The sequence below is a fragment of the Corvus brachyrhynchos genome, unplaced genomic scaffold (assembly GCF_000691975.1).
Source record: "Corvus brachyrhynchos isolate BGI_N302 unplaced genomic scaffold, ASM69197v1 scaffold716, whole genome shotgun sequence".
Lineage (NCBI taxonomy): Eukaryota > Metazoa > Chordata > Aves > Passeriformes > Corvidae > Corvus > Corvus brachyrhynchos.
In genome coordinates, this window is record NW_008238433.1 from 986,294 (window position 1) to 998,513 (window position 12,220).

Below are 12,220 nucleotides of genomic sequence, written 5' to 3' on the forward strand. Positions count from 1 at the left end.
TAGGGAAAATAGCAAATATAACATCTGCTCTGGACTCTAACCCAACTCTGGAGGTGGGGCAGAGAGTGAGAGAAAGAATGTGTGCGTAGGTGCAGGAGATGTGTCTGGTGTGTGTGTGTTTATGTGTCTTTGTGTATTTTCCATTCTTTCTGGGGGAGATGGTGAGAGTCCTTTCAGTGCTCTCTTAAATGCTATCCATATGTTGCTTAAATTTTTAAACAGACTTGATGAGAAAATATCTGTAGAAAAAGGAATTTCAAGTAATACTGATACAATATGTGAGCAAGTGAAGCTCTTGGGGGGGACAATTTCAGCCTGTGAAATGTGTATTAGAACCCTGAAATTTGGCATCTGGTAGCTCAGTTTCGTATTTGTCCATTTGCACTGACCTTCTGTAGCTGCTTTACAGTCATGTGCTGGAGATCCTGTGGAGTTTTGTTTTTCTGAGAAGTTAGTTGTTCAGAAATCCTGCATTCGTCCATGTGCTGCATTCATCCATGTGCTGCATTCATCCTTGCTGATTGAAGCAGTGTCACCTGTGTTTCTGTTTCTAAACAAGGAAGTTTATGTGTGGCATTAACATTACACTCATTTACAGCAGAATAGACCACTGATATGTGCTCAGTAGCAGGAATCTGCTTTCAATAGAGGAAATCAAAATACCCATAGGTTCACGTGTAATTAGAAGCTTACAAACAGATGGCGAAGCTTCTTTGAAGCCCTGTCATTACGTCTTGCTTGTGAGCATTTTATGCTAGTTTTAGTTAGGGATTATTTTGTGTGCCAAGTTATTAGGTGTAGGTGCATTCATTTGCTTTAATACATTCTGAACTGCTTTTGGCAGGTTGTTAGGTGATTTAATATTGGGTTACATGGGCAGAGGATGTTGGTATAGTGTGCACATGAAATATTTTGTGGCTTCATACTTTAAGACTGTTTAGATATGTCTGTATTGCATAACTGTAATTTCCCTGGAGCATGTATAGACATGATGTAAGCACTGGATGAGTTGCACTTGTCCTTGGAGCAAAGTACACTAAAGAAAAGAGAGAGCTATTGACTAAATGAGCATAAAGAAAACCCCAGAGAAACTGCTGCTACAGAAACGTAATATAACATGTTGGAGTTGTTTTCACACCAAGAAGTTAATTTCAGACCACAAGCACTACCTCCTATTTGTGTGTGAGGGCCTGACTACCTGCAGAAAAGGTGGTTAGAAAAGTTGGAAAAGAATAATGAAGTTTACAACCCTTGTTCAGGTCTTTGTGTGGGTTGTTGGGTTTTTTTATACCCTTAAGGGAAAGCAAGCTATTAAATGGGCAAAAGGAAGAAAAGATGAGTATGTGAAAGTTTGAACACTATAGAAAATATATTAAAAAGTAAGTTTTAATAGGAAAAGTAAGCACCGGAGAGGTTTCTTTTATTTTACTAGTGACTTCCCCATTCTGACTGGGAACTGAGAAACAAGAAAAGTTTGTCTTCCAGTTTATTACGAGAACTTCTCTCACATATTTTTTAGCAATTTCAAAAATCTGAAAAAACAGATTATTCAAGTCTTCCATTAGGGACAGTTTTCTTTACTTCTTCAAGTCTGCATTGCTTTTGAAAGTGGTATGTTACGGGTTTTTTTGGCCAGAGGAAATGCTGAATTAAGTGTAAAAAGCCACAGTAAATTAGAAACTTGTTTTAATAATAGTACCATTTAAATATCATGCTTTTTTTTTCTGAGCAAAATAAATCTAAAAGACAAACACAAGTTAAACTCTGTAACTGCTTTCTTTACATCAATCCATCATTCTCTATTGCCTTTCTAAACCAACTGCCTGATAGGGTTGTAGAGTTGTAGTCTCTCTTGTATTCAGCTGTGCTGAGCCAATGATTAATGACAACGCCCTGTATTGAAGTATCAAAATTGAATAAAAAGTACAGGAAATTGCTGAAGAGGAAGAAGATGCTGTATGTGTGCCCCTTAGAAGGAGAAAATTAGAACTTCAAAGCTGTTGTCTTTTTTCCAGTTTGTGACCTTCTGAGCAGATGCAATGTGATTTCTTCATGAGTAGCTGTGTAAGATTTGTGGTCTTATCATGTTGAAAAGTCCAGGCATCTTTATCCCTGGATCAGGATGCTTAATGTGATTTTTGACACACATAAATGTGATTATAGAATCATATAATGGTTTGAGTTGAAAGGGACCTTAAAGATTGTCTAGTTCCACCCCCCCTGTCGTAAGCAGAGACACCTTCCTCTAGACCCGGTTGCTCAGAGCCCCATCCAGCCTGGTCTTGAGCACTGCCAGGGGTGGGCCATCCTCAGCTTTTCTGGTCAACCTGTTCCAGTGCCTCACCACTCTCACAGTAAAGAATTTCTTCCTAAGATCTGATTTAAACCTACCCTTTCAGTTTTAAGCCATCCCCCCTTGTCTTGTCACTACATCCTCTTGTAAAAGTCCCTCTCCCACTCTCCTGTAGCCCCCTTCAGGTACTGGGAGGTGCTCTAAGGTCCCCATTCTCTTCTCCAGGCTGAACAGCCCCAGCTCTCAGCCTGCCTTCATAGGAGATGTGCTCTAGTCCTGTGATCTGCTTAGTGGCCCTCCTTTGGACTTGTTCCGACATGTCCATGTCTTTCTTGTCTTGGGGATCCCAGAGCTGAATGCCTATGTGGTGTCTCACAAGAGCAATGTGAATGGGCAGAATCTCCTCCCTTTCCTTGCTGGCTGACTTTGTGGGCTGCAAATGCACACTGCTGGCTCATGTTGAGCTTCTCATCCACCAACACCCACAAAGTCCTTTCCCTCAGAGTACTCCCTGTCCATTCTCCACCCACCATATATTTGTGCTTGGCATTGCCACAACCCAGGTGCAGGACCCTGCACTTGGCCTTGTTGAACTTCATGAGATTTGTACAGGTCCGCCTCTCAAACCTGTCCAGGTCCCTCTGTATGGCATCCCTTCCCTTCAATGTGTTGACCACATCATACAGGTTGGTGTCACTGGCAAACTTGCTGAGGGTACACACTCAATCCAACTGGCTTAATGCCTTCTCCATGTCCTATGTAACCAGGTCTTTGGTATCCTGAATCCCTCCTGAGAGGACCCATGTTTTCCTGAGTCTATCTTTTATCACCAATGTACCTAAAGAACCTTTTATTTCTTACCCTTGGTGTCCTTTGCCAGATTTATTTTGCCAGTACTTAACTTTCCTAACCATCTCCCTGGCTCTTTGGACGATTTCTGTGTATTCCTCCCAGGGTACTTTTCCCTGCTTGCACCCTCTGTAAGCTACCTGTTTAAGGTTCTCCAGGGAGCTCATCCATGTTCATCCATGCAGGCCTCTTGGTTTTCTTTCTTGATTTCCTCTTTGTAGGGATGCATTGCACTTGAACCTGAAGGAGACAGCCCTTCAATATCATCCAGCTCTCTTGGGCCACTCTTCCCTCCAGGGTCCTATCCCATGGCACTCTACTGAGGAGATCCTTGAACATGCCAAAGTCTGCCCTCTTTTAGTCCAGGGTAGTGATCTTCTTCCCACACTCCTCACTGCCCCAAGGACCTTAAAATCTGCCACTTCATGATCACTGCAGCCCAGGCTGCTCTTGAGCTTCACGTTCACCAGCCCCTCCTTGTTGGTGAGAGCAAGGTCCAGCACAGCACCTCTCCTTGTTGGCTCTTCTATCACTTGGAGTAGCCAGTTGTCATCAGTGTATGCTAGGAACCTCCAGGATTGCCTATGCCCTGCTGTAGTGCCCCTTCATCTTTGGCATCTTTGGCTTTTGGGATGGTCAGTGTTTCAGTTTGACTGAAAAAAGAAAAAGAAGAAAAAAGAAATGCATCACTGTGTGATCATTGTGTATTCTGGAGCCAGATGGTAAGAGTATTGGGATGGGGAAGAGCTTTATAAAGCTCCACTAATAATAACTATGCGTATTTCCTTGTTTCATAGCAAATATTTAGCAGAATTTGTAATAGGCTGCCTGTTTGATGAACTTTGCATTTGCTTCAGATGAGAGGTTTCTGAAGTAGTTCCTATTTCATTCTTCTGCACTGGGAGTGCCACAAGCAGTCCTGAGCGCGGCCTCTTGCATTCCAAGTGCTTTAGGCATTGCTGAGCCTGCCCCTGCATCACAAAGTGTCTCCTGACCCCAGCCCCAGCCAAGGACGCTGTCTTCATCCAGGAAGCTACCTGCTTCTTTGGAAAGACAACCATCTGCCTTCAGTTTAAGCTACTGCAGTCTTTTGGCATTCACTGGGTTCTGCCTTAGCAAAACTGAAAATAGCTGTGTTAATAAATGTATCCCCACCTGGAGAAACAAATTACAGTGTTTGTATCTTACTCCCCTCCTGCATTACCAGTCGATGCAAGTCAGGCGAGTGAGGGGGAGCGCTGGGAAGTTCTGGCTAGTTTACCAGTTGCCGGAAGCTTATGTGGGCTATACTGCTTGGAGTCGTACTCCGTGCTGGTCAAGCACTGAAAAGAAGGCTTATCTTTGAACTGCATGAGTTTTGAAAGACTGAGCACAGGCACTGCTCACAGCAGTTTGAATTGCAAGATATTGATTTATGACATATTGAATTGCTTTTAACAGATATCTGCTGAGAACTTACCAATGATTTTCTTATCTCAGAAATTTTGCGCATTAACAAATTGCTTGTATTTTTTTTGAAAATACATTTGTAATGCATCAGAACCACAGCTTTCTGTATTGAATATTCACGCAGTATGCAAAACCTTGTTTGGTTGGTTTCTTAATATGCCAAGTCTGCATTTGATTATTTAGAAAACAGCCAGAAAGCACCGCACCTTCAGTTAACCATATCATGGGAAAACTCGTACTGGATGTGTAAGTTTAATAAAAAAGGAGATAATGGAACACAAGTCTCAGAGTATAGTTTCACTTGAAAGTAGCATTTCCTCTGCTGTATACATTTTTGGAATATAATAAGATACTGTATTTTTAAAGCTTGGCTTGCTTTTTTTTTGTCTTCTGAATTGAAGTAGAGCTTTGTGGAGTAGTAGGAAGCTCTTGTGGGTCACAAAGGCAGGAAATTACTTCAGAAGATTCTGTATTCATAGAATAACCTTTTTCAGTTTATCTGTGAAAGCATAATATGAACCGTAATCCAGATTAATACAGAATCACTCCTTTTAGGTATGGTAAAAAGCAGACGTGGTTTAAACCACTTTAATAATGCAATGTTGATATGGTAGCCATTTAAAAACTACCTTTAAAAATACATATTTTATTATATGCTTTTTTAAATTGTGAAATTTATACTTTTAAATTTTTGAATGAATATGAAAATCCATGTGATAGATAACAGTACTGCTGGCCTTCTTAGATTGAGAAGAAACAAAATTAGGTTGAGCATACAAGGATGTTGCTTGTTGTTTAAGGTAAGAGTATGGTTTGGTACCACTTCCCATCTGAGAATAACTTCTCTTGTGCAGATACTACTGGCCAGGTGACATTTTATGTTTCTGAGAAAGTTAAACACAAAATGTTGTAGGAGATATTAAGGTAAATTTTTCATTGTCTTGAAAATAATACCATGGTTTAAATTACCATTTTAAGGATTTTGTCTTAGGTACAGAAAGCAAAAGTATTTTCCATAAAAGAAGGCTAGGATTAGAGAGAGACTGAATAATTTGACTGCAAGTAGTGTGTGGATTCTACTTCATTGTTATCTGAGAAAAAATCCTGGGACTGTTTAAACTATGTAGTATAGTAATAGCTTCAACAATAGTAAGTTATATGCTAAGTCTTGTAAGGTGTCTTCTTTGGACAAAAACTGTAATTCAGGGCTCATTTCTTCTTAAATCCATTTGGTAAAATGTCTAGAGATGAAAAGAATAAAATACCTACAGTAATCAATTATCAACAATATAACAACATAAAGAACTACTACTGTCAAGAATATTAAAATTATAATAATAATGTTAATGTAGTCTTTAACCTTAAGGTACTCTTTCCATTGAAGAAAATTGCTAGACCTAAATGTATATGAAATGCTTAATGTTAATATCAAGCAAACATATCTATAGTACTGTATTAATCATATAGCGGGTGAAAATGCTTTCTAAGCAAGATTATACTCTTCACTGGAGGAAGTCATCAATGTATTTTTATTTTTATTTATTTATTCAGAAAATAAATGCTAAGCTTCATGATGGAGTGTGTCAGCATTGCAAAGGTATCTTGGAGTGGCGAGTAAAATTCAGAAAGTACAAACTACTGACAAAACCTAAAAAATGGTGAGTTAAGATACTTTTTATTAATTGTTGATCATGTCGTTTGTGAGCTTTTGGAAAATATTCTGGCTTTGGAAACTCATGAAAGAAGCTGCTGTTATGCAACATTTTTCAAATTTGGAGTCTGCAATGACTATATAGGCAATGTTAATTTTCTAATTCATAAGTCTTTTGTCTTAAACTTTTGAAGAGAAGACACAGAGGAAAAGCAATTGCTTCCCTCTTTGCTGTTAAAACTGGTTGAACTGTGGACCCATAAGTTTCCACGACCATCAGTGCATCCTCCTGAAGAAAAAGTCAAACCTGAACCTGTTGTAACATGATTATCTAAGTCTTGTTTCAAGTCTGTATTAGAGGGATCTGCACATCTCTTGACTTCTGTACTTCACTAATGTTTGCATTAGTGCAAACATGCATTTCATTACCTCTTAGCATGTTTGCTCCTTTTCTGTAAGAAACTATGATCCCAAGTAGTGAATGTTGACATTGTTTGCATATGGTTCTGTATTACTTGGTTTTGTATAACTGTATAACAAAGATTATAAATATTTTAACCTATCACAAACATAAAAATTATTTTAGTTTTCTGAGGCAGATGGTCTCTGCTTCCTTCTTATTTGCTCAGCTGCAGAGGTCCGTACCTCCTGTGGTAGCAGACACAGCCAGTGTTTCAGCAACAAAATATTGAACTGAGAGAAACCACAGCTGGGCTGTGGTGCACGATACAGCCACGTTTGTCACAGTAGCTTGCTCAGCATCTCAGTGTTGCTGTCAGTTACAAACTTCTGAAATACTTAGGAACTGCTTGAAGAGGTTTTGCGAATGTGTGTGCAGTTCCCTGAGCTGATGGTGTATTTTATTTTGGTTTTCAGTAGATCAAAAGGGAAGAAGTGTTTATTCATGGTATATTCCCCACTTGTGTAAAATTTTACTTTTTAATATGCAAACATATATGCAACAGGTATTTTGATGTTAGTAATCAGTTTCACCCTTCTGTGTAAAAAATAAATTATTAGGTAGAAGGCTTGCTGAATAAAAAATAAACATTCTGGGTTCTGTGCATCACAGATGAAGCTGGCTTTTGTGGTTTTTTAACTCTTTCTCAAACAACTATGTGCATCCTGTTTTTTTCTGAAACGGAGGAAAGCAGGCAAAAACCCCATGTAAATCAGGGAAGCATTGGAAGTAGGAAAAATGACATTGTAGAACAGCAGCTTGTAACAGAATATGTGATGTTCTCCCTCATATTTTTGAACAAGGAAGTTGTGCTTCAGAGCATCCTCGCTTTACAGGTGATGATTTCTAGATTTCAGCAGTGCAGTGGCTGGGTGAGCCACTGTTCTGAAAGGACAAGACTGAAAATTTTTGGCAGATGAAGCTTCTGGGTGAAGTAAAAGCATACTAGACATTAAAAATATGACCATTTTTAAAAAGAATGAATTCTTTATATTGCAAGAGATGGGAATGGAGGACTTCTCTGTACCTCAACTTATCTTTAGTTTTTTAACATCTTTAAAATTACAAATTTTAATACTTTATTTCAAGTGATAATTATTAGAAGTTAAACTATTTTTTAAAAGGTATATAAATCTGCCTTGCATTGGTAGTGCCCCTGTTTAGTATGACATGCCAGGGAAGAATTTTGAGGGCATGAGAACCAAGGAAATTACTTTCAAGACAGCAGTGTTACATGGGGTATATTGTTCTGGGTTATGTTCTCCAGATACACAAGACTTTAGAAATGTCACCTGAATGTTAAGCCATGGCATTTTGGAAATTGCTAGGTCTACAGAGTTTTATCATATTTTTAAAAGGAATAGCCCAAACCCTCTTCGTTATTAGGCTGGGTTTGTTGAGAATATTGTTCCATGCAGGCTTGTGTTCGTAGAAAACAAAGTCTAGCACTGACTCAGTTTATAGTCTGAGAAGTTCAAGAGGAAGTCATTGCAGTGTTTGAACTGTAAGCTTTTTATTTGTAAAATCGATGTACTTTTTTATGCCATATGCTACTTTTATCATCAAATGATCAAATCAAAAATGATGCAACTTCTAAAGTAAAAACTACCTACTGAATGGAATGGAAATGTTTCTTTTGTCAAATATAAAAATCTTGATTTAATGTTTCTTCTTCAGTACTCTTTTAAATAATGCTTCCTGAAAAAGGTAAGGGAGGGGGTGATTTTGATAGTGCTACTTGATAAAACACCAAGTGTTTCATTTGAAACTGACTTAAAACGTGTTGTTCCTCTTTTGTGGAGTGTGTCTATATTGTATTTGAATGCAGAATGTTTAATAAGTGTCCACAATATTTTTTTAATCATGTTTTCTTTCTCCACAGTGTGAAGTGCCTCCAGAAGACTGTAAAAGATCCTTATCATATTATTTGTCGACCATGTGCTGGTAAACTAGAAATTTGTGCTAAATGTGGGAAACAAGAAGAAATAGTAATTCCGTAAGTAGCTCACAGAGTACATAGTTTCAGTCCTTCAGTGTTTATTCCACTTGTAATAAACCTTGTTTGGAAACTGCTGAGAAGGTGTTGTGCTTTATGCTATATTCTCAATAATCCCAACAGGAATCAGTGAGAGTCATTTTCCTCACTTTCTTCAGATGAAACTAGGGGTGAAATGATTATTGATGTTAGTGGGGCTGAGCCATAAAAAAGTCCTACTTGGATAAGACATTTTAACACCAAAGGGTAAATTGCATATCTTCCTTAAGAGCAAAGCACTTCAAAACAGCTCTTGGTGCAGAGCATCATAAAATATGCATAAGCCAATTGACTGTTTGCATTTTGTCTGCCACTTGATGATTCAGTTACTAGTGAACAGAAGAACCAAACAAGGACTGATATTGAGCACAGTTAGCACAGTATATTTAGCAAGCTTTTGCCTTTTTTTATTCTTTTACTAGAGTTCTCTCTTTATTGAGCATGATACATAAAACAATAATTTACTAGTTTGTGACAATTGTCCAGCAGTTGCTTACTTGGTCAAGCTGTTCAAATATTTTTCTTTACAGTCTCTTCTGTACTAAATACTGTACTGCATACTTTTCTGTGTTTTATATCCTTCCTTCCTATTCAGTGTGATGTAACTTTAGGGACTTTTTTGCCCCTCTTCTACTTCTTCCCAACTCCTGCCATCTTCTGTCTTATATTGTGATGGAATGTCAGGAGAATATTCTATTTTCTGTCCCATTCTTGTTTAAGTTCCAGAAGTGGGTGGTGATGACATCCCTCTTGCTTTCTACAGGATTGATAAAGGACAAGACAGAACTGAGAGTGAGACTACTGAAAGTGGCCAAGAGAGCAGTAAGTTGAAGGATGAGCTGGAGTCTGATACAAATTTCAGTAGTGCAGACAGTGATGAATATTCTGATGTGCTTGAAGAACGATTTAAAAGTATGAATTTTGAAACAACAGAGATCTAAAAGTTTGTGTTTGTGCAAGAGATGATATGCAATCAAATGTGATAAACTAGTGTTTGCCTTAAACTGCTCCAAACCCTGATTTGACATCCAAGGTCCTTGTATGGAAATGTTGGCACTGTGTATAATAATGCTTGTGGGGATTTGTATTAATAAACATTTTTGTGTATTAGGAACAGAATTTCTTTGAAAAGAAATTCTATCTTTAAGCATAGTTATTTATTTCATACATGTAACATCTTCCTGTTTTATGGAATAAAGCCTCTTTGTGTAATTGTGTGAAATTCAATATTATGTGACCATTGGAAGTATTATTGCTACTTGGAAATCTACATCAAAGTCTAGAATAAACACAGCCTTGTCATGAAAAGGAAGAGCTAAACCAGTTTTAGCGGTTTTCTGAAGGAAGTACTTGCAACATTCTGTCAATGAATCTCCAAATGGCGTCTTACCCTTATGCCTGAGGGTTTTTGTTTTTTTTTTATTTTCCACAAAAACAGAAGCAAGTGTGTAAATGCCATCACCAGTACAGTTCATGAACAGTTAATCCTTATTTACCATGTATGAGTATGCATTACAGATTTGTAATTGTTGCTATCAATGTTTTGTAAAGAACAAGACCTGCAGACTGTTTAGAATTTCTCATAACTAGTCTCACACTTTCTTTTCATTTTCAGAATTCAGAGATTCCTCTGGATCTGATGTCGTTTTCTCTGATTTGAAAATACTTTCATTGTGGAGTGATGCTTATAGTTACTCCCGTCCCAATTTCTATTCCAGTGTTGATTAGGCTGTACAAAGAACTGAAGTTTATGGGATTCAGGATGGTTTGATTTCTTCTGTACTGTCTTCCTCTCTACATTTAACTGACAGTATATGTGTACATTAACCTGTGACATTATGCTATGCCACATCTGCTTTGGTGCTTTCCCTGAATTACAGTAGTGAGCATGGAAAAATTTGATTCTCAAACAATGTTTTTTAAATGCCCTTTGAGGAAATTCAGCTCTGAGATTGTTACCCATCCCTGTCCTGGAATGAAGGAAACACTGAAACTTAATCCTTTGGGTGCACATAGGCACCTGTGTCTGTCCTGTGAAGCTGGAAAACACCGAGAGGTGTTCAGTGGTGGAAAAGGAGGTTGTCAGGTGTGTTCAGAAGTGTGGATCTGAAGGTCATGTTTCACTGACAGGTAAGTCCTCCCAACAGGACAGCAGTGACATCTGACTTAGTGCCACATCTGTCACCCTGCCAGTTGACATCAACAAGGGCGGAGTAAACAAGGAATATCCTACGCACACAGTGCAGATGACCAGGTAGGAGAACAGGTAGAGGGAAGTTAATAAGTAATCTGGATTTAGCTTCAGAAAGGGTCCCTCTGAATGGGAAACCATGACTGTCACCAAAAGTGAACTTGGCTTTTGAAAGTGACATACGTATGGGAAATGTTCTTCCACTTGGAAAAAATTATAATGGCCTAGTCCTTTGTCAAAAGGTGAGAGGAAATCCTGGAATGGGAGGAAAACATGTCATGGAACTGGCAGGAGCTGTACAATGAGAAAATAAGGGGAAGAATTCTCATATTGGTGACACAACCTGTCAGTACCAGGAGTGAGCAGAGCGACGCAGATAAACGATGTCTTGCAACACAGTACTAAAATGTTTGTACAGAGGGAAAGTCCTCTGCAGTCTTCATGTCACTCCTGATGCTCTGTTCAGAGTTGGTACTAGAGCTGATGAAACTTTGCTGTGGGTGAGCACAGCTGCAGTGGTGGCCAACTGGTGTTAGCGAAGCCTACCTGAAGACAGTTTTTGGTTCTGGCAAGCCTTCTGTCTTTGGTTGTCACTGGCTGAAGGATATACTGCTGGAAATAATTTCTGGAACACCATTTCCAGAGTTGTTGTAAGTCAGCTTACAAAATGGCAGCTTTGCAAGGGAAAAGGAGTTTGCATTTTACTGAAGACACTTCTAACATGAGTAAAAGGAACAGCTGTAATTTTCTTGTTTAATTTTGTCTGAAGTTAGGATATATTTGGAACTGCATTAAGCTGTTATAACTCAGACTATAAGAGTTTCTGAATATCAGGGGTTTGGGGTTTTTGTTTCTTTTTGAGGAACTTATTGAACAGAGGATTATGCAGGGGTAGGACCCCTTTAAATGCTGATCTTCAGTAAAATCATATACAAATGAGAGTATTGTTTAAAAAGAAAGATTAAAAGTCATCAGAAAGATTTTTGAGAAGATCTTCAGGGTAGTCAATTAATGGAATGATTTTTAGAGTTTTTGATTGAGATTTTGAAAGCTTTCTACCCCCTCTTTCACAAATAATAATGAATTTGTATTTGTAAACGTTAAAGGAGAGGAAATAAAAATACCCAGTGCCTGCAGGATATTGAGATGCAGTTTAAATGGTATGACAGATCAAGGGTTTCAGGATTTGGACCTTGCAGTGCCTCACCAAATACATTACTGAAAAAGAAAATGATAGATGTTAATAATTAGTCATGTGAAGAATAATTGATGCATCACAAGTGATGCAGTGA

The 12,220-nt window shown here is 38.3% G+C and overlaps 1 protein-coding gene across 1 annotated transcript in view; it reads left to right on the forward strand.

Annotated features, from left to right (window-relative positions):
* CUNH9orf85 (chromosome unknown C9orf85 homolog) overlaps positions 1-11,204 on the forward strand; it is a 14,509-nt gene extending 3,305 nt beyond the window's left edge. Inside the window, exons 2-5 of the mRNA XM_017736448.1 lie at positions 4-53; positions 6,143-6,249; positions 8,585-8,698; positions 9,501-11,204. Of these exons, the coding sequence (XP_017591937.1) occupies positions 4-53; positions 6,143-6,249; positions 8,585-8,698; positions 9,501-9,678 (449 nt within the window). The 3' untranslated portion in view covers positions 9,679-11,204. The remainder of the gene's footprint in view (positions 1-3; positions 54-6,142; positions 6,250-8,584; positions 8,699-9,500) is intronic.
* The last annotated feature ends 1,016 nt before the right edge of the window (positions 11,205-12,220 follow it).